This window comes from Aphelocoma coerulescens, chromosome 10 (genome assembly GCF_041296385.1).
Source record: "Aphelocoma coerulescens isolate FSJ_1873_10779 chromosome 10, UR_Acoe_1.0, whole genome shotgun sequence".
Lineage (NCBI taxonomy): Eukaryota > Metazoa > Chordata > Aves > Passeriformes > Corvidae > Aphelocoma > Aphelocoma coerulescens.
Genome location: NC_091024.1, coordinates 1584100 through 1609831, shown reverse-complemented (window position 1 = coordinate 1609831; position 25732 = coordinate 1584100). Strand labels below are relative to the sequence as shown.

At 39.7% G+C, this 25732-nt stretch overlaps 1 protein-coding gene across 1 annotated transcript in view; it reads left to right on the top strand.

The window, feature by feature from the left end:
• The first annotated feature begins 645 nt into the window (after nt 1-645).
• Nucleotides 646-25732, top strand: part of DMXL2 (Dmx like 2) — a 47624-nt gene continuing 22537 nt past the window's right edge. Inside the window, exons 1-18 of the mRNA XM_069025565.1 lie at nt 646-766; nt 8880-9005; nt 10264-10335; nt 11015-11093; nt 11547-11703; nt 12103-12169; nt 12907-13085; nt 13398-13581; nt 14852-15026; nt 15800-16033; nt 16150-16427; nt 16606-17302; nt 18961-19082; nt 20140-20229; nt 21591-21708; nt 22449-22568; nt 23037-23264; nt 23991-25670. Of these exons, the coding sequence (XP_068881666.1) occupies nt 680-766; nt 8880-9005; nt 10264-10335; nt 11015-11093; nt 11547-11703; nt 12103-12169; nt 12907-13085; nt 13398-13581; nt 14852-15026; nt 15800-16033; nt 16150-16427; nt 16606-17302; nt 18961-19082; nt 20140-20229; nt 21591-21708; nt 22449-22568; nt 23037-23264; nt 23991-25670 (4693 nt within the window). The 5' untranslated portion in view covers nt 646-679. The remainder of the gene's footprint in view (nt 767-8879; nt 9006-10263; nt 10336-11014; nt 11094-11546; nt 11704-12102; nt 12170-12906; nt 13086-13397; nt 13582-14851; nt 15027-15799; nt 16034-16149; nt 16428-16605; nt 17303-18960; nt 19083-20139; nt 20230-21590; nt 21709-22448; nt 22569-23036; nt 23265-23990; nt 25671-25732) is intronic.

Below are 25732 nucleotides of genomic sequence, written 5' to 3'. Positions count from 1 at the left end.
ATATATGTACACGCAGACATATACTCATACATGTATGTCCAACTACCGGCAGAGGCACACGTGCGAGCCGGGCGGCAGAGCGCCCGCACCTGCGGGGCCGAGCACACCGCTCCCCCTCAGCGCCCCGCCCGCCGCGCTCCCGGGACACGCCTCCCCGCCGGAGCGCCGCCGCCGCGGCAGCCGCGCCGCCGTGGTGGCTGTGCCCGCGAGGGGAGTCTCGCCGCTCCGGTGCCTGCCGCCCGTGAGGGGAGTCCCGCCCGTGAGGGGAGTCCCTCCCGCTCCCGCCCGGCGCCGCCGGCCCCGCTCCCGCCCGGCCCGCCCTGCTCACCGCACCGGCCGCGCTCCGCCGCCGCGGGGGGGCGCTCCCGCCCCCGCTCCTGCCCCCCCCCGGCCCCGCGCGCGCCCTCTGCGCCCCCCCCCCCCCCACTCCGCGCCCCGCGCGCGGTCGCGCGCACGGCCGGGCCCGCCCCGCCGCTCGCGCAGAGGGCGGTGCCCGCGCGCGCCCCACCTGATCCGGGCGCCGCCCGGCGCGTGCGCCGCCTCGCGCCCCCCCCCCCCCTCGCCCCTCGCGCGCGCGCCCGCGGAGCCATCCGGGTCCCGGTCGCGCGGCGGGGCCGGGGCCGGGGCCGGGGCCGGGGCCGGGGCCGGGGCCGGGGCCGGGGCCGGGGCCGCGGCCGCGATGCATCTGCACCAGGTCCTGACCGGCGCCGTGAACCCCGGCGACAACGGGTACTCCGTGGGCAGCGTGCAGGACACCCCCTTCACGGTAACGGGCGCCGCGGCCCGGGCACGGCGGCCGTAGGCCCGGGGACAGCGGAGGGAGGGGGCGGCCGGGCGGGCGGGGGGCGCTGCGGGCGGCCCCGGGGGATCTGGGGGCATCCGGGGATCGCCTGCCAGCCCTGGCCGGCGCCCCGTCCTCTGAATGGGCCGGGGAAACCCCCGGCTCTGTGTGTGTCCTCGGATTTCGCTGGGCGCTCCTGTCTGTCTTTCCTTAATTTTTTTTTTTTAGTATATTTGTGTGTGTGTGTGTGTGTGCGTGTATGTCTCATCTGCAAAGCGCACACAGTCACTGCACTGGGGTTCTGACGAAGCCTGCCCGCTGTTGATGAGCGTCTGCCTTCCATTACTGAGGTTGATAAAACACAAATTTGTCAAACGCTCCTCTCAAACTGGGAAAGAAACAGAAAGAGATGGTAAAGAGATACACTAAGTGAATTTCAAGAGCCCCGTAGCTTATAAGACAATCTGTTTCTCATTCACAGGCTATCCTTGTTTACTGTCAATTTCTAATGTCAATTTCACTTCGTTATGTATGCTTGGTATGCTTTGATTTTAGTGAATGATCAGCTGCTGCAGTGTTTTCCTGCTGCCGTCTGATCAGTATCTTATTCTTTGGGAATCAATTTTCTCATTGCATTCTGTATTAAAAAGATTATATCCCAGGCACAAACCAATTCCAAGCAAAATGATGCAGAGCATCCTTTTCGGTGTAAGATAAATGTCAGCAGACTCGTGAAACATTTAAAGCTTACAATGGATTCTTATAGACTTCTTATTTCGGTAATGAATGCTGGAGAGTCTTAAGAAATAAAAGGTGCCATGTTTGTCTTTATTTTCCTCATTCTGCTGCTATGCAGCCATACTGCTATTAAAGGAACCTCTGTTACTTTTGATATTTATATAAGAAGTCATTTACACATATACAGATTCTAATGTGTTTCTTTTTACTATGACAGTTTGAAAAGTCAATCAAATGGTATTATGCAACACAACGTTATGCTAATTCTTTTCATGGTTTCGGTAACATCAGTAATAAATGATAACATATATTGTGGTTTATACAAGAATTTTCCAAGAGCAAAAGTGATGTCTTCCAAAACAATACAGAATTGCTTGGTAGGATGTTAATTAGGGAACTACATGTAACAGGCCTCACTGTCTTCTCTGGCTGCTGCATCCAATTTTTTATAATACAGGAAGCAAGAAACTAAAGAGATAAGTATGTTTTAATATGTCTTCCGGACTTTCATAGCTGTAACTTTCTTCTTTGCTTTTCCTTCATTCTCTGTCCTCATAGTATTATTTCCTGCTCTTTTAGACCTTGATCTTATAGTAAACTGTATGGTTAAGAACTGTTTAGGGTCTTATATCTAGATTCTTAGGGAGTTACCTGTGTGGTTTAGTAGACTCATAGTCTACCATCGACTGCAGGTGGTTCATTAGTGCCTGACCTCAAATTCTGTCGGTCGACATCACCTGTATGGACGTAGCTTTGTGCCCCCAAACCACTGAGCTGTTTGGAGTCCTAACTTCAGCTCAGATCCTGAGGCAGGTTTTGCAGTTCAGGTGGCAGTCTGACTCTGCAGACCTGCTCTGAAGCTCCAGCGCCTGTCAGGCACTGGCACACAGCACCAGCAGGGCAAGGAAAAGAGCAGGAGAGCAAGGGAGATGTGCACAGCGAGCTGTGAACCCATAGGTGTCTGTGTGAACCCATAGGTGTGTCTGTGTGAACCCACAGGTGTCTGTGTGAACCCACAGGTGTCTGTGTGAACCCACAGGGCTGTGGCACAGGAGCTGCTGTTTGTGTGCCCGTGTGCCCACTCACGTTTTGGTTGATGTTTGGGCGTTGAAAACGCGTGAGAATAGTTCAAAATTGCTACAACTGATTCATCACAGGCACTTGAAAATACAGCTTCTTTGTGTGCAGAAATGAATCACTCCTGTTAAAAATACTCCACTTAACAGCAGAATAATGGCTTGGGTACATATATATATGTACCCACTAGTTAATAGTTTTGGAGATACTTCCCTTTTTTTTTTGAGGAGGAGTAGGAAAAGAAACTTCCTTTTAAGATACCTAAGTCCAGAAAAGGACTGAGAATTCTGAGGGAAGAACCACATTTTCTTCTAACGTGATTAGGGACATTGCAATTCTCAGGCCCTTCATTCTTCCTTTCTGTGGTTTGTCCTTGGCTTGTTTGCATGACTCCTTGCTGGGGATAAAGGTAAGCTTTTAATTTCCAAGTCGGTGTAGCTAGAGCTAGGATGATAACACAATCTGCCTCAACTTTTTTAAAGCTTTGGTAGAAGTCATCTAGTTATTCTGAGAACAAGACATGGAAAAGAATTTTTCCACTGTTTTTTTCTTTGCCTAATAAAAACAAGTATTAGGAACTGCATAAAACTATACAGATCCAAAGAAATAGAGTTGCTGTAGGTTGGCTACAAAGGATTTGTCAGTGCTTATTCTGAAATGTGCAGGGTTCTTTCCTCCTCTGCTCCCACATCTGCCTGCTGCAATCCTGACATCTAATCCAGCCTTTCCTAAGGAAGGGGTGAGCTGCAGAGATGTGTGGTAGCAAACTGCCTTGTGGGTGCTGTAGCTGTGTTGTGGCCAGACTGGCAGAGCGGGTGATACACAGGAAAAACTGTTTGGAAGGTGATTACAAGCAAAATAGCTCCATAATGCTGTCTTGCACCAGACAGTCTCTTCAGCCCCCTTCGTCTGGGCTCTGAAAACAGCTCTGCTTAAGCAAAGGGTTGAAGTACTGAATGACAGAAGTTCTGGGAATAATTCTGTGCACCTTTCAGCTTGCTGTTAATTCATGTTCTCATTTTAGCAGATATTGTTAACTGTGTTCCACAAGTGGGTTTACAGAAGGTTGAGAGTTGAGCTTTAAGCAGTGCCTCACAGCACACACCCTGCCTTGACAGAAGAGGTGTTTGTACATCACAGTCTAACTGGCAGCTAATAAGCTTTTAAAGGTAGAAAACGCATTTTTCAAACCACAGCTGATTTCATTTAGCTTTTATTCTGGAAGAGCTGGTTAAGCAGCTACAGCAGAATGTAGCTGTTTCTAAGGTTAGTCTGGGTTAAAAAATAAATAGATAAAAATAGCTATGTCATTTACCTAGAGGCTGGATTCTATAAATATAAAAATTTAAAGTGTCAGACAAACAGGAAATATTTACTTCTGCACTAATTGCACAAAATACAAAACTATAAACATAATGAAAAATCAGAATGTCAGATTTTAGGAATATCTAAGAACTTATTGATAAAAGTGAGAAAAAATTTATTTTTTATTTTTGAAAAGGACAAGCTTCTTGACATATTCCATGCCAGTACTGACACTTGGCCTGGAGCTGCGTGTGGTGAATTTCAGAAGCTGTTGCAGATGAGTCTCCCACACCCATGTAAATTTTTTTACCTCATTGAAAACAGCAAAATCTTCTTTCACACAGATGTCCATGAGATACAGCAACTGAGAATAGGTTTTCTCTGTTCTGTAGGGTTCTCCTACTTTTTTACTACTCCATTCTTCTTAAAACACTTATTTGCAAATCCCTCTCTGTTATTTATTACTATTTACATGTATCTATATGTTCTGCACGCTTTTGTGTAAATTGGATTAGAGATGCTTAATATCTGAATCCTTACTAAGTTCTTTTATCTCTCTATGTTGAAGCATATTGTAAAGTATTTAATCATGAATTTTTCTCATGTCAATTTAGGAAAGCCTGTTCTACAGGCCACGGGCTAGTAGTAGGTTAGGAGTTGTTTCTCAGTTATTTTGCTAGCTTGCATTAAGGGTATGTAATTCTAGCAGTACTTGGAAGGAGGAGGGGGAGGAAGTGTTGTGTCCATTGATGAGAGTTTGGAAAGGGTTCAGAATTCAGGTGTCTTCATTGCTAAGCGGAAGGGGGAGGAATTTCTGCATCTTATGTTTACTATTCATAGCCACAAACTTAAGAACGAGTGGTGTTTTACTGGAGGAGTCCTTTAAGCCCAGTACAGACTTGAATTCAGGTTTCAGTAGAGATTTTAATTTATGTCATTTTAGATGGTTATGAAATTATTTTTTTTAACACCACTGTGGGCTGATTCTGTTTCTTCCACATCATTTACCATCTTGAAATACCTCTGCATCCCTAATAGTACACCCAGGAGCTTGAGGACTTGTGTTTTATTACACTTATGCAAAATCTGTAAAGAGTTGCAGGTTATAGAAAGGCAATAATTTTTTCATTTTTTTATACAAAGTAAAATATTTGTCTGAAGAAAAACCAAGATGAGAATGTGAAGGAATAATTGTTTCCCTGTCTCTTAGTTCCAGAAGCAAACCGGAAAACGAGCAGCTGGAAGAGACAGATACATGTGCTGCTTTCATATTACCTGAAAACTGAGCATATAGCACAAACTCTTACAGTAGGACACAATGTCCTACTTCTGTGTGCTGCTCCTGCATTCAATTAAAGCTTTGTCATTGTTCATTTCAGTGGTCCCAGATCTTGACAGATAGAGCAGACATTGGCAAACTACAGCTTATTAGTTGCTTATGGATCCTGCAAGTCATCCTTGCATTCTGGTGGTTTTGCAACTCCATTTAATTTTCTCCTTGAAGTTATCAGTGACATTAGAAATGGAGGTTGGCAGATACTCCATGTGGGTGGTTCTTAGTGCACTTGTTTTGTTCAGCCACTGCTCATAATTTGCTTATTTAAGAGCTCTGTGCTGCTCTCATCCATTACAGTACCTCAGTGCCTTATTTTCCATCTTTCCTGTCTGTATGGCTTACCAACTTTCCATTCCTTTTATCAGGCTATGCAGATTGTCAGTCTGCTGCCACCAATATTGTGGCCACTGTTTCTCTGGCAGAAGAGACCTGTGGTGGCATGAATGACCTCATGCAGATGTCAACTGAATCCTTAAGAAGGAACTACTGATGTTAAATATTATGACACTTCCCTGTTCTTTGTCAGTGTGGGGTGTTTCTGCTGCTTTACCAGCTTAAGGACTGACAGGACAGAAGAAAAGAGGATTTAACAGACAAGTGTTCTCTTCAAGTATAAACATGTTAATATAATGAAGCCATCAGAAAAGCTGCATGAAAGTAATCAAATTAAAAACTTGTATTTAGGCATATAATGTGAAATATGAAAATATCTTTCAGTACATAAAAGTATATGGACCTTTTTCAAAGGTGTGTTCTAATGAATTGACTTCATAAAATAATTTTAAGATCTAAGGTAAATATACTTTAATATACTTTCAAGAAATAAGGCACATTCTCAGAATAAATGTCTGCACTCAGAAAATTACTCCAGAACCAAGAGATAGCAGCACTTGCTCTAAGAACCTCGAGCTGAGGGCTGGTGTCCTGCTGCTGGGAATGGGTTCTGCCTAAGCCCCTCAGCGAGGGATCCCCTCTGTTGGCACAGGACACTCAGGTCTGCTGAGTCACTTGTTGGTGCAGCAGTAAACACAGGCAAAGAGTAGGATGGGTACAAGTGACAGTAATAAGATTTCACAAAGGAAAGAGATCTCTGTGTCTTGATGATTCTTTCAGGAAAAAGAGTTCGACTGTAAACCACACTTCTAATTCAGAACCACTTTTCAGCTTAACTTTGTAAAAATATGCTAAATAGTATAATTGCCTGGAAATTTAATGCTTTGTTGCTGGACTAAGTGCAGGTAGGGGACAGGAGAGATGAAAAACTAAAATGTTTAAAGAGAAAGACACTAAATTCTTTTGCTTCACAGAATAAACAGACATAGCCAAGTATAAAATATTTCCTGTTTCATGCATTGTGAGCTGTACACACACATACAAATGGGCATGTTTAAGAACAGTAAGCACAAGGAAACTGAAGTTGAGAAGTCTTTTCTTTTATAATTTCTGAGACACACATACATGTCTCTTGCCAATAAAATTGCAACTAGTGTATAATGTAGTCTGAAATTTGCAACTCAAGTTATCAATACTGACAGTGAATAGGGGATTTGAAAGGTTTAAGTCCTCGTTTTAAGTGGATCAGCACTGTCGGGGTCCCACTATAACACAGCACCTCTTTTTACTTAGATAATTTAAGTCATGTCTTTTAGTAGGTTTGTATTAGTAGTTATGAGAAAGACTGTTGAAAAGAAGATGGGTCAATTCTTTTCTGTTTTAATTGCTCACCCTTTGAAGTTCAAGTAGGAGAATCAATTTCTTGTGAATATTAGAATTCTGAATAAATTATTGGAACAAGAGGGTGTGCTTTTGTTTTCCTGTCTATTTCTGGGCATTCCCATCCTGGTCTCAGTCTTCTTCCTTCCTACTTAGGAGCCTTTACTGTTTTGTCCAGCATTCAACACGACTGGCGAAGTTTGTTTAGTAAAAAATCCCACTATAAAAATAGGAAAGTAACAAAACAAAAAGAGTTTCTGTTCAATGCCAGAATTTATTTCAGAATCTCGCCTTTCATTCTCTTGCATTCTGGAAATAATCCTATTCAATTTTAATAATAACTTATTCCCTTCCAGACTGGGTCTAATAATCACATAGACTAGTCATCAAGGAGCTGGGATATTCTATTACACAGATAATCTCCCTCCAACAACCTTTTAGCAATCCTGCTTACATTGTGAATCACTCCAGTATCAGTTCCTCAGAGCTTCCCAGAACAGCAGTGTGGGTTTGATGTCTCAGACAGCACCGTGTCACTCTATTTTTGTGAGATGACCTTGGAAATCTTTCAGACGATCTGTCTAATCTGCAGATTTCATTTCTGTGTGTGCAGTTGTATGGTGTGTTAATTTCTGGGGACTGATTTTCTGCTTTGCTGCTTGTATTGCTGTTCCTTTCTGTTTCATGCAGTGATGTACTTTTCACTAGATGAAGCCCTTTTTTTTCCAGCCTTTCTCACTTGTTGCTCCTTCCCAGGAGGATTAGAAGTAGACATAGAAAGTCATGAGACCTAAACTGTCTATTCTAGTTCCAGTGGTGATCTTGCACCATTATCTTAGTGTGACCACCAAGGGGCAGTGGTCATGTAAATCAATACAAATACTCTTAACTGTCATACACTTACAATACAAGTACAAGTAGCCTTTACACTGATTGATCTCAAAGGAGAGAGCAAGGACTGACTCAGTATTTTGGAAATTCTTGTGAAAAATCCAGTGAACAAGTCAAAATGATAAGTAATTTGTACCATGTGGAGGACTTGCACTCTCTGCTTAGCTCAGCTGTTACAAAATTTCTGCCTACTGTATTGTAATCAAAGGAAAACTTTAAGGAAAGAGACTTGCAGCTCTAACTGGTTACTGTAAAAGGCTTAGTGGTAGATTGATCCTAGGGAGAGATTTCCACACCTGAATGTGGGAGCTCAGTGGAACAGATAATCTGGAGTGATTAAACTTTGTAGAACAGGTGAAAGGTTGGCAGACAGGTGTATATTTATCCTGCCAATAAAAAGTGCTGCAAGCTATCACTGTTCTATAGCTATTTCGTAAACAAATTCTTTAGGATATAGTGTGTATTGCACAACAGTATATCCAAGAGAAATCTTTGGTTTACAGACTTACAGTAATGTGCACTTCTTAAAACTCAGAAAAGCCCAGCAATTGCATTCTTATAGAAGAGAATAATTTAACAATCTTTTTAAAAATTAAGAATAATTAAAAAGGCAGGCAGGGAGGCAGAACACACACTTATTTAAGAAACATACATGGAAATTCATTAATAATTGCTCCTGGCTTGGCTGCCTTCCTCTAAGAGGCAACAAGAATTGGAGGGGAGAAAAAAAATCAACTAAAATCTAAAATAAACAAAAGAAAAAGTAAATACAGAGCTCAAGTTCTAGATTTAAGTGTGGGGTTTGGTTGGTTTTTTTACTGTTTCTGTGTGCTGTAGTTTAAACCCCAGTGGAGTTATGGTCTCCTTCACTACTGTGCTTCTGCTTTTTGCTCATTGAATTAGTGAGGAGCAAACCCACTACTTTGTAGCTTCTTGTTTAACTGGAATAGTCACTTCCCAAACATCAGTCGTGTAACAAGCATTCAGTTCGTTTTTAAAATGAACATTTCATTTTATTTCTTTTAAAAATTTTTTCAGGCATATGGCTCTGGTTGTGACATTGTTATTCTGGCAAATGACTTTGAATGTGTGCAAATTATTCCCGGTGCTAAACATGGAAACATCCAGGTCAGTTGTGTGGAGTGCTCCCAGCGACAAGGCAGGGTAAGGATTTTAATAAATCTGTACAGAATTTTTAAGTTTTGAATACTCTAAAATAATTAAATGGCACCGTAATACTTAATGGAATGAAAGAGTTAATTTCACAACAAAGATCATGGTTTACTCATCTGGGACTTTCTGAGTAACACCTCTTGTGTTAATCTTATGTTACTCTGAGAATCCTTTGGGGGAGGGAAGAGGGTAGAGGAAGCAGGAGACATCTTGTAACAATGGTTTTTATTCCTTTCCGGGACCTGCAATAAGAGGTGCCACAAACTGTGGACAGATGCATTAGTTACAGCACAGTATCAGAACTGGAATGGTTCCAGCTTCAGAGATGGGCCCTACAAGATCACCACAAACCCCTGGGTGGTTCTGCATTCAGGACTCTGAACTCACAGTCTGTTCTTTACTTTGGGATTGGCTGTGTTGTCGCAACCTTTTCTCCCCCTCCCCCTACAGAAGAAATGAGATTTCATAATAAATGTCATGAAACTTGTGCATCAGTTCTATATTGAGGAAACCAGATCCTGAATGGGAAGGACTTAAACAGTTTTTCTTTTAAAAATCTTTTAAAGAAAAAGAGGAATTTTAAAGATAGTCGAAAGTACTTAGAAGCGTATGAGTATTAGGAACAGACCCAGATAAATACCTAATAAAGACTGTTTTGTGTTTAAAGGTTTCTGTGAAATAAGTGGCTGAAAGAAACTGAGGGATTCAATAGCATATGTACTTCAGTTTTTCTATTTGCCATTTATCTCTTCTCAAAATGTATTTGAATGTTAAATATAAAATTGCATTTCTTTCTGCTTCTTGTAACTATTATTCAGTGATTTAGTGATACAAAATGGAATCTAGAGACACAGACACTAATAATTAATGCATTAGTTAGCTGTGAAGTACACAGAACATGAGCAGAAGCAGTGAAGGCATCAGCTTTCCCTTGTGCATTAAGAGTAGTTGCCCTAGAAGGATATACTACATGTGACTGACAGTGTTTGTGCCACTGAATGAGATGTGTGCCCTGCTCAGAGTTAAAATCTGAAAGGTGGACTTCTTCAGGAGTTTGTTTTTCTCAAATGACTTAAGAAAATATTCCCATAACACAGTTAATTACATTTGTATTAATTTCACTTTTCGAGGACACTGGCACATAGAAGAGGTATGGGAAATTCTTTAGCTGGTTTGGAATACTGAGGAGCACTTCACTGACCTCCTAACCTTACATTTTGAGTCTTCAGCTTTTGTTTTCTTTTTCCAGATTGCAGCATCATATGGAAACGCTGTTTGCATTTTTGAACCGCTTGGTATAAATTCTCATAAAAGAAATTGTGTAAGTATGTATTTCATAACTGGAATTCCATTTAGGCTCTTAGCAGAGACAGAAGTCTGTCTGCCAGTTATTTTTATTCTGTCAGCACACAACAGACTGATGGATAAACCGTTTCCACCATTCATAATAAAACTGGATGGGTACACTCTTGCACTGCATGAATTGAAGTGTGGACTGCACTTCTCCTAAGTTCCCAACATCTTGTTCTTGAATCTCATACTAGATTGACATGGTGACGAGTTGGTATTTGTCCTTTGAAGTGGTTTTCAGAGATGCAGTACAGAAACATGGCAGACTTTAGTGCACCCAGACTTGTTTTACCAGCACAGCCATGGCCAAGGACTCGAGCATTAAGGATGTTCTCAAGCAGGTTTCACAATCTTTGTGGCATCTATACTTCCATCCCTTATGTTCCTGTAAATCTATGATTACAGTAGTACAAAGTAATCTACAGATATATTTGTATGTGGGACAGGGCCAGATCTGGTTTGCAGGGCGCCCTGGGATGCAATTGCATTTTACAAAACAATCTAAAACCATATTAAAACTAGATTTAGCAATCTACCACTGAATACTTTTGCAACAGGCCACATAGCAATTTCATTTAGAAGGAAATAGTAATACCTTTATATTTGGTTGTTGATGTGAGAATTAATCCTTTACTGTTTTTATACTCCAGCAACTGAAGTGTCAGTGGCTAAAAACTGGGCAATTCTTCCTCAGTTCCATGACTTACAACCTGGCCTGGGATCCTCAAGGTAATGCATCATTTGTGAAGTATTTGTTCAACATTTGTAGTTAGAATGACTTGAACACAAAAGATTTTTATTGTAATAAAGTGAGAGCTTGAATATGGAAAATTTAAATTACCTCTTCTCAGGCAGTGTTGCATAAAATGTGAGGCTACAGTTAACATTTGTTAAGATGCTGTGCCACGTGTCTCTTATGTAGGATCTTAGTTTAGGAATCACAGTGTTGTTAACTGACTTAATTATCACTAATAATCATTTAAATAGAACTTCAGCACAATTAAGGTCAGCAATGTACCTAGACATGGATCTTTATAAGATGACCCTGTCATATTCAAAATGGACTGAAGTTTAGCTTTCAACCTGTTCTGAATAACTCACAACAAAGTATGATGAGAGGCTTAACCTTTCAACATGCCTTCATCATCTTGGTTCCATAGCTCTGTTATCACTCCCTTCCAGGTAACAGGTTACTGACAGCAACAGACTTCCTGCAGCTGTGGGCCCCTCCGTCTGATGACATTCTAGAGGAAGATGAAGATGAGGATGCCAACAATCAGATCAAGGATGATAAAGTTCTCCCGGTTCTAAATGACTGGAAATGTATCTGGCAGTGCAAGTGAGATAATTTTGTTTTAAGAGAAATTGCAATGCTACCTCACCTGTATTTTAAAGTGTGCTTTTAAATGCCATAAAATTCAAACAATGTAAGTTATTCCAAATAAAAAATCCTCACTCCTGTTGGATCTAACCTAGGCTTGCTGTACTTAAACCAATTTTTTAAATTTTTTTCATAAAAGTGTGAAAATACTATTTTGTTTCATTGTAGCAAATATTTTTATGCTTCTGCTATTCATAAAGTACGGTTAAAGCAACAACTATAAAATACTTAATCTAATTCTTACTTGATTTAATATTTAATTTAAATAATGAACGGTAACACTGAATCAACTGAATACCTGTGGAATAATATTTTAGAATAAATAGCCCTTACTTAACTTGCTCTTGTATTCTGTAGGACTGCAACATCAGTGCATTTGATGTCATGGTCTCCTGATGGTGAATATTTCGCAACAGCCGGGAAGGTAAGGACAAAAAAAATAACTGAGTTTTTGCAGTATTTTTCATTTGTTTGACAAAAGTGGTATGAATAGTCCTGGACCATACACTCACTCTATTGTACTCTTAGCAAAGGTAAATTATGATCTTGTGTAATGCTGTATTTTTGTGTAATTCCATGAATTTCAGCAACAAGAAACTGGATTTAGCGACGTACTCTTACTGGATACTTGAATGACAGTGATACAGACCTGTATGTTTTTATGTGTATATATATATTTGACTTTTTTTTTAGATGAAGTATACTTAGATGAATTTTCAGATATATATAAACAATTTTTTCTACTTCTGTTCACAGTAATGAGATCATTATGATAGAACACACATTTAAACTGGTATAATATGCACATGTCTGGATAAATTAGAGAAGGTTTTTATTTAGTGAATTTTGGCTTCAATTATCAGGTCTATTTCAGACTGCAGTACTTTTTGTCTCATCACTATTCAAACTAAATTTTCAATTAATAATTCTCTTTAATGTCACCCTCTCATTTGAATGATTCCCTTTGGTTCACAAATCCCAGTAGGTAAGCATTTTTGGCTTCCACTTACTGTGAGTTAAACAGTGAGATGAATTTTAGTTCTGGGCCAAGTTGTCATGAACAATACCAGAACAGCAGTTTCCTTATTACTTGGGATTTTCTTTTAGTTACATGTTTAATTACAGCTTCCTAACCCCCTGGTTTTTTATTGCTTCACCTAGGATGACTGCCTCTTAAAGGTTTGGTATCCTATGACTGGTTGGAAGTCATCTCTTCTGCCCCAGGAGAATGAAGAAAAGAAAAAGTGCTCAGAGGATGTGCAGTTTTCCTTTGTTTATTTGGCGCATCCCCGAGCAGTGACAGGATTTTCCTGGCGGAACATCAGCAAGTACATGCCCAGGTTCGAAAGCTACCTTTATAAAAAAGCAAGCAAGCCTTTGATCAAGTGGGTTTTTTAACACTCTGCTTAATGTTTTACCATCAAGAGCATAACATATATCTTCTTATACTTTCAAGAAACGAAGCGTACCAACATCTTCCCATAAACTTCTTTATCACTGAGTTTAATAACGATGGTCAGGTTAACCTTCAGTTAGGGGAGAAGCAGAAATTTAGCTAAAACAATAACTACTACATACTTGTACACTCCCCTAATTTCTGCTGTGTCTATACTGAGCTAGCCAGGCAGTAATTTTGCTGTGTCTGCCATCAGGGGGTTGGTCTGTAACGTGTTACTCACGTCATGCCTCGATGGCATCTGCCGGCTGTGGGCAGAGACGCTGTTACCCGAAGATACCCTCCTGGGGGAGCAGATCTGTGAAACCACCACTTCCAGCATCGGCAGCACCATCTCACAGTCTGGAAAGCAAAAGGACACAATACAGCATGCACTAGAGGTACAAGTAAATACTTAATTTGTCCAATTTTTTATTTCACGGTTCTTAAAACTTTAAGGATATGAAGCTCTAAGAGCGTATATTATGTAGTCCCTATATGCATTACAGAATAGCCTGAATTATTTCATAATTTTGAAGTCTGTTACTAAACACCGAAAAAGTCAGAGACTGCGACTCTGCATCCAAGCACCATGTTTTTAAAACTCAATTTACTTTTTCTGTACTTAACTGACAGTGATGGGAAGAGACAATGTTTAATGTGGAATAGTAATTATGGATTCATTCTGATTGGGTCTGAAAGTCTGCAGTTATAAAGACAATGAAAGGAATAAAGAAATGCTTTTAATTTTTAGTTACTTCATTTGATAATTTTGTTTCAGTCTTAGGAAGTCTATTAACTTTACAGTAAGAGAAAACCAGTCTGTAGAAGCAGCTGCTCCCGGTCGATCTCAACAGGCACCTTTTTCCCCTGAGAAGGTGCATACCAAAGATCATCTGCAGCCACAAATACCTCCGTGAGAATGTTTCAGCTAAGGCTGTGTGGGATGTGTGAGGGTGTCTGAGATAAAAGAGCAAGGAACATCTGCTCTGCCATTTAGTTGTGTGATTGGTTAGTCTCCTAATCACTGGCTGCATAGCTGATCCTAAAACTTGTACACAGAAGAAGCATATAAATCCTCGAGTGTGTTTAATAAAGTCATCCTGCTAGATGACAAAGTGGTGGTCTGTTATGCTCAGTCTCTATGCTATCAGTATAAAACCAAGAAAAGATAAGAAAGCAAAAGAACACCCCATCACTCATTTGTAGACTATTACAATCAGACCAGGTTTTTACTTCTTAAATATCATGGCCATCAACAAATAGGGAGCTTGGGACCAATTACACTTTGGGCTGTTAAATCAGTTGTGCTCTCTACATGCTCTTGGAAATTTTCAGTCATACGAAAATAATTCATTATAAAATTATACCACAGAAGCTGCTGCTTTTAGATTGTTCCAATCTTGTTCATGAATGTTGTGAAAAATGCTGTGTGGTGGTGTTGAGTAGATATTAAAGGAACTTTCAGAAGACTGTTAGAAGAGCTTTGCTTTTGGGCAGATCTGCTGTACCTAAGTGTTACTAATCTGCGTTGAAATCTATTTAAAATAATCTTTTTGAAATTTGTCTTCATTTCTTTGGTAGAAAGAAGCTATAGGCTTTGTATAAGTGTGACTTCTTACCTTACAGTGGTTTTAGCATTTACTAATTTATTTTTTGTAACTACAACAGACAATTCATCATTTGAAAAATATGAGAAAAGGACAAAGGAGATCTTCAGTTCTTGTTACCCACACAGATGTCCTGCCAGATCAGCAGGGTACTCATGAGGTTCAGCGTCACATTTCTCATCAAGCAAATGCACTTGGTCACTTCCACATAGCAGCAAGCATCAACCCTAATACAGGTGAAATACAACCATTTATTGGACTGCAATAATGTATTTTCACAACATGAAAAGAATAAAGGTGGCTGAGATGCACATTCTTTGCTTTGCCTGATCGAATAGAGGGAACTTGTAGGAAGTCTTTTAGTTGGCATAGAGTTTTTAAGACAAATGAAGCTGAATTTATTCTGAATGCCTTCAGCACCTTTATGAGCAAATTAAATTCATCTTTGCAGATCAGAAGGCAAAAGAAACATAAATTTCCAGTCTGCTTGGTGTTTGATTCTTGGGTTTGGGGGGCCATGGTGTGTGATGAATAGAGTAATTGTATCCTACAGAATATGTAGTGATTGAAAAAAAAGCTGGACCAGTGGTTTTTTTGGTAGGAATCCAGCTGCATTTTATAGAACAATACAGAACATTTTTAAAGGAAAATATTAAAGAGCAGTGATATACTTAATGTAAAGTCTGTACATGAAAGTCAACACTGCAATATATGGCACTGAGCAGTTAGAACCATTGAGTATCATTTACCATTCACAGGAGAATAAATTTTCATGTAAATTCATTGACCTTAAAATATCTTTGCTGGTTTTATTACAATTGGATGTAAAAATTTGATCTGCATCTTACCTTTTCTAATCTTGCAGGCACAAATTATGTTATACCTAAAATAAGTGAAAGGTGTGTGTACATACATACATGAATAAAAAGATGAGTGGTTAATATATAGCTGTATATATTTTTATATAGTTCAATATACAGCTTTTTTATTTGTTTAAAAATGTCCACAGATATTCCATCGGTGTTGGCTGGAACAGCTTTTAATACAGATGAAGGAAGTGGAGGCTTCGTTGTCCACTGGCTGAATAATAAAGAATTTCATTTTACGTCCTCTATTGAAGTATTCATGCAGCATCTAAGGAAAATTTCTGAGCAACAACTAGAACAAGATTTTGATGTTGAAGCTGAAGAAGAAGAAGAAACAGAAGAAAAAGAGAAAGGCTTACATATGAAGTTAGATCATGGTTAGTAATCTGGTTAGTTCTGATCAAACAGTACTACTAGCAGATTGTGTTTTGAAAGGAAACTGATAGGGAGATCTTTGCAATGGATAAAGTGGCACATTGCTTTTCTGTTGCAGATTTGTCTATAGACAGAGAATCAGAGACAGGGACTGGTACAGGCTCTTCAGAACATGAAGATGGAGAGAGAGAGGGAAGCCCCAAAGCTTCTCTGCTGGCAGGCCCACGCCTGCCTCTTCCGACAGTTTTGTTAGACCGGAAAATTGACTTGCTCCTAACTGAATGGAACAGGAATCCAGATATGCTTTTTACTGTCCATCCTGTCGATGGTACCTTTCTGGTGTGGCATGTGAAGTATTTAGATGAATACACTCCAGGCATCTTTCGACAAGTTCAGGTATGGTATACTTGAAATGGTTTTATTATTTTTGGTATTAACAAACATTGTGTCCTCTGCTATAGAGCTGAACATCAGTAGGAATTTCATTTTAAGTACTTCCTGTGAAACAGCTCGCATTTATTCAGGCTGAAGCTGAGTTCATGTATTCTAAATTGTTTTTTTTTTTTCTTTTTAGGTTTCATTTTCTTCTAGGATTCCTGTTGCATTTCCATCTGGAGATGCTAGTTCCCTTAGCAAAAATATTATGATGTATGCCTGCCCTGTCTTTGTAAAAGACAACAGCAGTGCTGCACAGCAGAAGACAATGGACTTCCCTGATAAAACTCTAGCGAATAGAGGACCAAGCTTTGCCCAAGACAGTGAAAATGTGAATATAATTTCTCCTGTGGTAATGATGATTTCCAAACATATAGATGGCTCTCTCAATCAGTGGGCAGTTACTTTTGCTGATAAATCAGCTTTCACTACTGTGCTAACTGTATCCCATAAGTTTAGGTACTGTGGACACCGCTTTCACCTCAATGATCTGGCCTGCCATTCTGTTTTACCACTGCTGCTGACATCTTCCCATCACAATGCTCTGTTAACTCCTGAGTCAGACACTTCCTGGGACTCCGACAGGATAAACAGGATGATGGATCCGATGAAACAAAAGAAAGGTTCTTCTAAGCAGCAGCTTAAAAACGCAGCAACCCGTACATTCCATGACCCAAATGCAATCTATAGCGAGCTGATTCTGTGGCGAGTAGACCCCATAGGACCTTTATCCTACACTGGAGGAGTGTCTGAGTTGGCTCGAATTAACTCTCTTCACACCTCTGCTTTCTCTAATGTAGCCTGGCTTCCAACACTAATTCCCAGCTATTGCCTTGGTGAGTATGCATGTTTCCATGCAGACTTAACACTGTGAGTTGTAGAGCTAATTTGTTAAAATAAATTACTGTTTTATGTGGAGTATATTTACATTAACTTTTAAAAGATTTCCTTACGTTATGCAAATCAAGCATTTTTACTTCATTTGTGGCCAAGCTCCTGCAAAACACTTGCTGTGGTCTGAGTGTGTCTGCAGTCCCTGTGGATGAGCTGACACCCAGGAACTCCTTTGTGTGAGCAGGCACTCCTTGCTCCCACAAGGTGATGCCTTTCCCCAGCGCTTCAGGCAGCTTCCTTGACTGCTCTCTGCATTGATGTGGTGTTGCAAATGCAGGTGTGCTGATGGCTTAGGGGTGTTAGCCACATGCAGCTGCAGGGGCAGTGGGTTGAACAGAGCTAGCATTTGGACCACTTGAACATCAAAATTATTGGGGAAGATTTCCAGCAAAAATCAGCATTAACAAATTCCTTTAACATGCTGGCTAAAAACTGCTTAGAAGATCAAGAAACAATACTGAAATTCTTCAGACCACCAGAGGCTTACAAAAGCCCAGTTGGAACTCAGGATGTTTATAAATCCATAGACTACATTAAGTTTACAGAACTGCAGGCAACACTTTTTCAGAGGTCAGACAGTACAAGATCTGATGTGTGATGTCCTTGACCAATTCTTCAGTTTTTGTTTTTAATTTTAGAGCTTCCCATTGCAGTTAAGAAAACTACTTCTACAATAGTTACTCTATCCAGCCACACAGACACTTATTTTTTAATTATCACAAAGATGCTGTTATAGTAGCTGTCATCTTTGTGTACAGTACTAAATGCCATCTGCGCTGTGGGCGTAACATGAAATTTTATACAAATAGCAGGTTATAAATACTTAGTATCTTTGATTTAAAGTAAAACAAATCCATTTTCTCTGCTTACATGGTCACATTCTGGGCTGTCTGTATCCCAACAAAGTGTTCTAAACACAAATAATGAGCTGCATTCTTGTAGTTTAGAGGAAAATGTATATCAGAATAGAAAAATCTTGTGTCAAGCCTGCTGTATATACTGTTGAGAAGGAAAAAAAGATACTCTTACAATTTTTCACATTTTACTCAGAACAGATCTATTTCTACCTCCACTTTTATATCTGCACTTTTAACTTCAGGGCAGGGGGAATATTCATAGAGGTTAATTTTATGCAAAGAGCCTAGAGACAGTAAACAAAGAAGAAAGCTATGGCTGAACAGTTTCCTCTTAGACTCCTGCTCTGAATTGTCTCTGACAACCTCAGAAATCTGGAGTTGGCTCTTCCAAGCAATGCCCCAGAGGTGAGAGTGAATCAAACATCACCAGAGTACGGAATGGCAGCGTTCCCTTAGGTGTGCTGCAGACTGGGGTTGGCATGTGTGAGTAGTGTTGGAATTCAGCATAGATTATTGAACTTTTTTGAGGAGTTTTGGTTACATTCATGAACCAAATTCAGAAAGGGAATTATTTCAAAGTTCAAATGATGGTGTATTAAGGCACACATTTGCTTAGTTTTTTTGCTTCAATGCTTTATGAAAACTAAGTTTGAAGCATGTTCTTATACTGAGGATTGTAACAGACTACCTGATGCCATTGAATGCCATTTTTTTCTCCATGAATTTTTTGTGTCTTCTATTAGGTACCTATTGCAACTCTGCTAGTGCTTGCTTTGTTGCATCAGATGGCAAAAACCTGAGGCTCTATCAAGCTGTTGTAGATGCACGAAAACTTCTGGATGAATTATCTGACCCTGAATCATCTGTAAGTTTTATGTAGCAATGGTTTGGTTTGAAACTATTAAAATAAAACTAACATAACTCACCTTTTCCCCCTTCCAGTAGTTTATCTTCCTTTAGTTCTGTGTGATTTTTGTGCAATTCCATGTATAGGCTCTTATGCATTAGATCTTGCATAATTGTACATTTTGCAGCTGTCTGTAAGCATTAGCAGAAAAAATGCAGCTATTATTACTAAAAGTGTCTGCACTGAACCAAGATTTCCCATACAAGTTTCCCTAACCTGCAGCAGGTGGGAAAATTCTTAGTTTGTCCTCTCAGAAGAGGGGAGTCAAGAGTAAGAGGAAAGGTGAAAGCAGAATTCTGAGCAAGACTGAGGTGTATCCACCTAAGTTACATCTATGTATGAGGAAGGGCAGAGATGGTGGGATATGAGGGAATCAGCTAAGGGACATATTAGCTTTTTTTCCCAATGACCAATTTTTTCATTCTTTTTATCTTTCATTTCTCTGGCATTAAGAAAAGTAAAGCCTGACTTCGTACTGTTATTGTATAAAGAAACACATCTTCCCTTTTTTCCCATTCTGCTGTTATTTTATAAACCATCCTGCGAGACAGGGCCTGTCAGTGTTCAGATCAGTCTGAGGAATCTGTTCTAGGAGCAATGACTGTGAACATTCCAGCAAAAATCAATAAAGCTTTCAGCTTATATGTCAGCTGTACTGATTTTTTTTCCTACATGTTGTGACAAAACCTGAAGCTTGAAAAAGAAGTAAAGCAGTATATTGTTTCTCATTGCACAGATACATTATGTGGTGTTATGCAAGGATAAATCTTTAAATTAGCAGTATTCAGATTCCATAAAAACTGGTGTATCATCCCCACGAAGAGCTGCTGGCTCCCAGCAGTGCACATGGTTTGATAAACACATTATTCAGGAGTGCCAGAGTGACAACTGCAAGAACTCTGTTGCAGTTTGTGCCAACAAGAAAAATTGAAGCATCAGTTTATCATAAGCAACTGCAATTTTCTTCTGTCCAAAGGAAAAATATATTAATTCTACTTATTTTTCTCTGTTTCAGAAACTCATTGGGGAGGTGTTTAATATTGTGAGCCAGCAATCTACTGCTCGACCAGGATGCATCATTGAGCTCGATGCAATAACTAACAAAGTAAATAAATGGTTAACTCTTTAAGGGTATCACATAAAGAAAGGTGTTGAATAACTTTGTTAATTAGCCTAATCTGTTGAAAAGAGGTAAAAGAGATGACATTTCTCTATGGTGACAATGACTGCCTTGAATTTTTGTGAATATTGAGATACCTTGAGCATTTCACTAAGCCAACTTTCTGTTAGCTGCTAAGAGCTCAAAGCTCATTTTTAGAGTATATTTTCTAGGCATAACTCTTGATGAAAACAAAACTTTACTAAAGAATGGCTTCCAAGGTATCATAATTTAAAGGGAAATAAATTACAATCCCTTCAAACCCAACCAAACAAAAATAACATTAAAAGCCCAAACCTAACAAGTAGATCTAACTAGTAAGAATGATAGCCAAAATGTAAGAAACCAACTTGAAGGTTTTTGTGCCTGTATTGAAAAAAAAATTATATCTATTAATTAACACAGCTATATGTTTCAATCAATGAGCAGGTAGGATAATTAAACCTTGTTCTTACTCAATTATTTTGTTCATACATGTTCCATACATGTTTTCTGTTAGCAGCCTGTGAAAACAGCGAGTTTTACCACTCTTAATTAGAAAACTGTGGGGGTTTGACATGTATAAATGAGTATTTCCCTATTGTCAATAAATTTCTGTGTCTTTTAAGTATCAATAGCATAGAATCTTCAAATTCAAGTTCAGATTTACAAAACATTGTCCTAGAATTCTTATAAATGAGTACAGGGAATAGTGTCTTACCTTGCTTCTCTGGGAAAAAGGTGTTTTGCAGCATGATAGCTTTGCCATCACTGTTATTTGGGGGACGTATTTTTCCTTACCAGCAGGGAAGGATTTCACCATGAGCAGCCTTCTCTGTAGCAAGGTAGAGTTACCACAAAGAAATATGTTGCTGTCAGAAAAGACAGATGTTAAGATATCTGAGAGAAGGAAAATCTGTGATTTGTTCCCTTTTTTAGATTTCCCAAGCAATTAACTGCCGACATGTCTTCCCACTGAAGAGGGATAAAAGTCTGACAGTTTTTGCCACTGTCATTTATTCAACACCAAAGAAATAAAAATGAATCAGATACTAATTCATCTGCCACTAACTGCAGCAAAAGTGTTATTACAGAATTTGTCTATCCTGGTAGGCCTCGGTGAAATTATTGCAATATACAAATGATGAGTTCTAGAACATGCTGTTCTTAATATGAAAGAAAAATATTGGGGTTTTCTGATGATAATATTAAACTTAATAAAAGAAAATGTTCTTCATTGGTAGCTAGATTGCACAGAGGAGATAATTGCATTAGTACCAAATTTTGCTATACTGTTCTGGAAGCATAACTATTGCTCAATGTTTCAGTGTGGCTCAAACACACAGTTGCTTCATGTCTTCCAAGAAGACTTCATTTTGGGATACAAACCACATAAGGAAGATGTGGAAGGGAAGGAAACTGAGATATTTTTCCAGCCATCACAAGGTATAGCATAAACTATAACTAATATGAATTCAATAGGTACCAAAAAATGTTCTTAAGGAATACTAAAATCTATCTGGCGTGTGGTAATTTACTTTCAAATGAGAATCTGTGGACTTCAGTGAAATGGCTGTTATGTATTGCTCATATGAATTGTTGCTAAATGGTGTTAAACAAAGACATTCTGGTTGCTTAGAGTGAAACAACTCAAATAACAAAGTGCATTTTTCAAAGTGCTTACGTTATATATCAAAGTGTGAACAGAACAGAAGCACGTTCTCTGCATCAATAGGTAGTTCCAGGTGATGATGTCACTATGTCTGGCTTTCAAGTTAATGCAATGGAAAGTCACTGGGGAATTCAGTAGTCAACTTGAAACTTCAAAAGAAAAAGGAAGAAAGCAGGCAGTTAGAAGAGCCTTTATAATCTGGCAAAATAGTTCAAACTGAATGGGAAGGCAAATATCTAATAAATTAGATTTGCCATTAATACTCAGGTTTTCTGTAAGTCAGTATCTATTGTCATGAGCAAACAAAATGTCAATTAAAGCATGCTACTAATGGTACTGTTTCGGTATTTTGGTTTATAATCTTAACAATTTGTTTTGAAGATGAAAATGGGGGTTTTATTGTCGATAGTTTTTAGAGAATCTTTTGTTATGGAAAAATTACTTAGGTTGTATATAAATTTCATTACCCTATGTGAATATATACGTTTATATGTATAATATATTTAAATTACAGGGTATCGTCCACCACCTTTCTCAGAGAAGTTCTTCCTGGTAGTAATTGAAAAAGATAGTAGTGGCTGTTCTGTTCTTCAAATGTGGCATCTTCATCTCAAATCTGTGCAAGCCTGCTTAGGTGAGTGAGTGATTGTAACTTTCTTAGAGAGAGACGTTTCTATCATATTACTTAAGATAAAACAAATTTTGGTGGTTTATTACAGAACAAATTGTGTCACCTTTGTCAAGCAGAAGCCTAAAAATCAAGAATCTTCAGAATAATATATGAATGCAATAGAAGCAGTAAAATTCTTACAAACATTGGTTGCATTCTATACCAATAACAATATAAAAATGTGTTGATAGAGTGAGTAATGTACTTAAGCAGTGGCTTCTTTATTTCAGACTATCAGTATTTCAGAATGTTATGGATGTCTTAAATGAATAGTGACAGCATGCAATAAAACTGACACAGCCTGAACACATCATATAATTATTTTCTGTGCAACTTGAGCTCTTGTAAAAACAAATAAATTTGATTATCAGATATTCATGCCTTGCCCTTGTAAACAATATTTTAACGCTGTTGTCAAATTTTTTTACATAGCAAAACCAACTGAAGCATCTTCAGTAGATAATAAACTCAGTGTACCTGAGCAGAAGACTGTGGATTCTTCTCCAGATGTATCACCTGGCATAAGTCCCATTCCACGATCTTCATCGATTGCTAACCTTCAGACTGCTAGTAAACTCATTCTGAGCTCCAGACTTGTGTATAGCCAACCCCTGGATCTTCCTGTTGGTGTAGAAGTAGTAAGAGCAACTCCTTCAGCAGGTAACTTTAACATGTTTTTCTATACAGTTGGTCCACTGATTTATTTCCTAGTTTATAGGATTGTATCTCCCCAGCCTATAAGATTCTGATTTACTGATACAGGAAACACAGGAATGAAAAGGTGCTTTCAAATCATCATGCCCATGCCCTATTACTCTTCCATAAATACATGGAGTCCCCACAGGAAAGCTGTTCCTGAAACTTACTCCTCTAATAGTTGGAAATGTAACTTTTAGTCTTATTTATTAATGAACAGTTTACACCCACTTGCTCATTTGTCAGCATTCCTGTGTTTGGTATATAGTGGGGTTTTTTACCTGATGCACTTACACCTTCTGATTGTCTTTCTGTCTCTCCTGTTATTTTTTTCCCTTTCCCTCTTAGATTTCCTTTTGGTAGGCTATATAAACCTAATCTTAACTTCCTCAATCTCATCTGATTAGGGCTTTGAATTCCTGTCATTGTACTAACAGCCCTTCTCTGAATTAGTTCAGTTCCAGTTTATCTTCTTCGACTAGTGACCAGAAGTGCAGATGATAGATAATGTTCAAGCTGCAAGACTGTTACCAGCCCTAATATTATTTGCCCTTATCCAACTCCAAATCGAAAAAATAACACCAGGTTGTAAAGTTCTCTAGAAGTAGGTAGGCAGTGTTATATCTGCCTTAATCATATAGGCATTCTACTACCTGTTACTAAAAGTAAAGATGTTTGTTCTGACTTCAGGTCACTTGAGCTCCTCATCAATATACCCGGTCTGCCTCGCACCTTATTTGATAGTAACGTCCTGTTCGGACAACAGAGTGCGCTTCTGGAGATGCACTGTAGAGACAGACCTGAGCAGCAGAACTGAAGAGAAGGAAACGTACCACTGGAGAAAATGGCCTCTAATGAACGATGAAGGGGAAGACAACAGCAGTACAGTGAGCATAGTAGGAAGGCCAGTTGCTGTTAGCTGTTCTTACACAGGACGTCTTGCAGTAGCATACAAGCAACCCATACAGCATAATGGGTTTGTTTCCAAAGAATTTTCCATGCATGTTTGTATACTTGAGTGTGAGTCTACTGGAGGATCAGAGTGGGTTTTGGAACAGACAATTCATCTGGATGATTTAGTTAAGGTTGGAAGTGTACTTGACTCAAGGGTCAGTGTGGATAGTAATTTATTTGTTTACAGTAAGTCAGATGGTTTTTTGAATAAAGACAAGTACCTGGTGCCCAGTATCAAGCATTTGGTGCATTTGGACTGGGTTTCAAAAGAAGATGGCTCACATATACTGACAGTTGGGGTGGGTGCCAACATCTTCATGTACGGAAGGCTTTCAGGGATTGTAACAGATCAAACCAGCAGCAAGGAGGGAGTAGCTGTCATCACCTTGCCTCTAGGAGGGAGCATAAAACAAGGTGTGAAGTCAAAGTGGGTGTTGCTGAGGTCCATTGATTTGGTATCATCCGTGGATGGCACTCCTTCCCTGCCTGTCTCTCTGTCCTGGGTGAGAGATGGAATACTGGTGGTGGGAATGGACTGTGAAATGCACGTTTATGCCCAGTGGAAACACGCCGTCAAGTTTGGTAATGGAGAAAGTGATGTTTTTACTTCTGAAGACTCAGCAACACAAGATCCATTTAAAACAAGCGCAGTAGTGAAGAAGACCAGTGTAATTGATGGGGCAGGTATTGTGGATGATGTTTTTGGCACTCCAACTGTAATTCAGGATGGGGGCCTCTTTGAAGCTGCTCATGTTCTTTCACCTACTCTACCCCAGTATCATCCAACCCAGTTATTAGAACTGATGGACCTGGGCAAAGTTCGCCGAGCCAAAGCGATTCTGTCACATCTAGTTAAATGCATTGCAGGAGAAGTTGCAATAGTCAAAGACACAGAAGCTGGAGAAGGGACTGGTCCTAAGCGCCACCTTTCTCGCACCATCAGTGTGAGTGGCAGTACTGCCAAGGATACCATCACTGCAGGGAAAGATGGTACCCGAGACTACACGGAGATAGACTCAATTCCCCCACTGCCCCTCTATGCACTGCTTGCTGCAGATCAGGATGCCACCTATGTTTCTGACGAAGCTTCTAAAATACCTCAGGGCTCTGAAGACCATGCAAAGAGAAAAACAGAGGATCAGTACTCGGATCTGTTCCAGATTCAACCTGTTACAACCGAAGACTTTATAGATTTTGAGCCCGAAAAGAGGGAGAGTAAATCCAAAGTTATTAATCTGTCACAGTATGGGCCAACTTACTTTGGCCGAGAACACGCCAGTGTCCTTTCAAGCCACCTGATGCACTCAAGTCTGCCAGGCCTCACTCGACTGGAGCAGATGTTCCTTGTAGCTTTGGCAGACACTGTGGCCACGACAAGCACTGAACTGGATGAGAACAGAGATAAGAATTACTCAGGTTAGTAACCGGCTTATTCTTGAATTGACATTCTTGTTCTTCTCAGCAAAGGTAAACTTAGT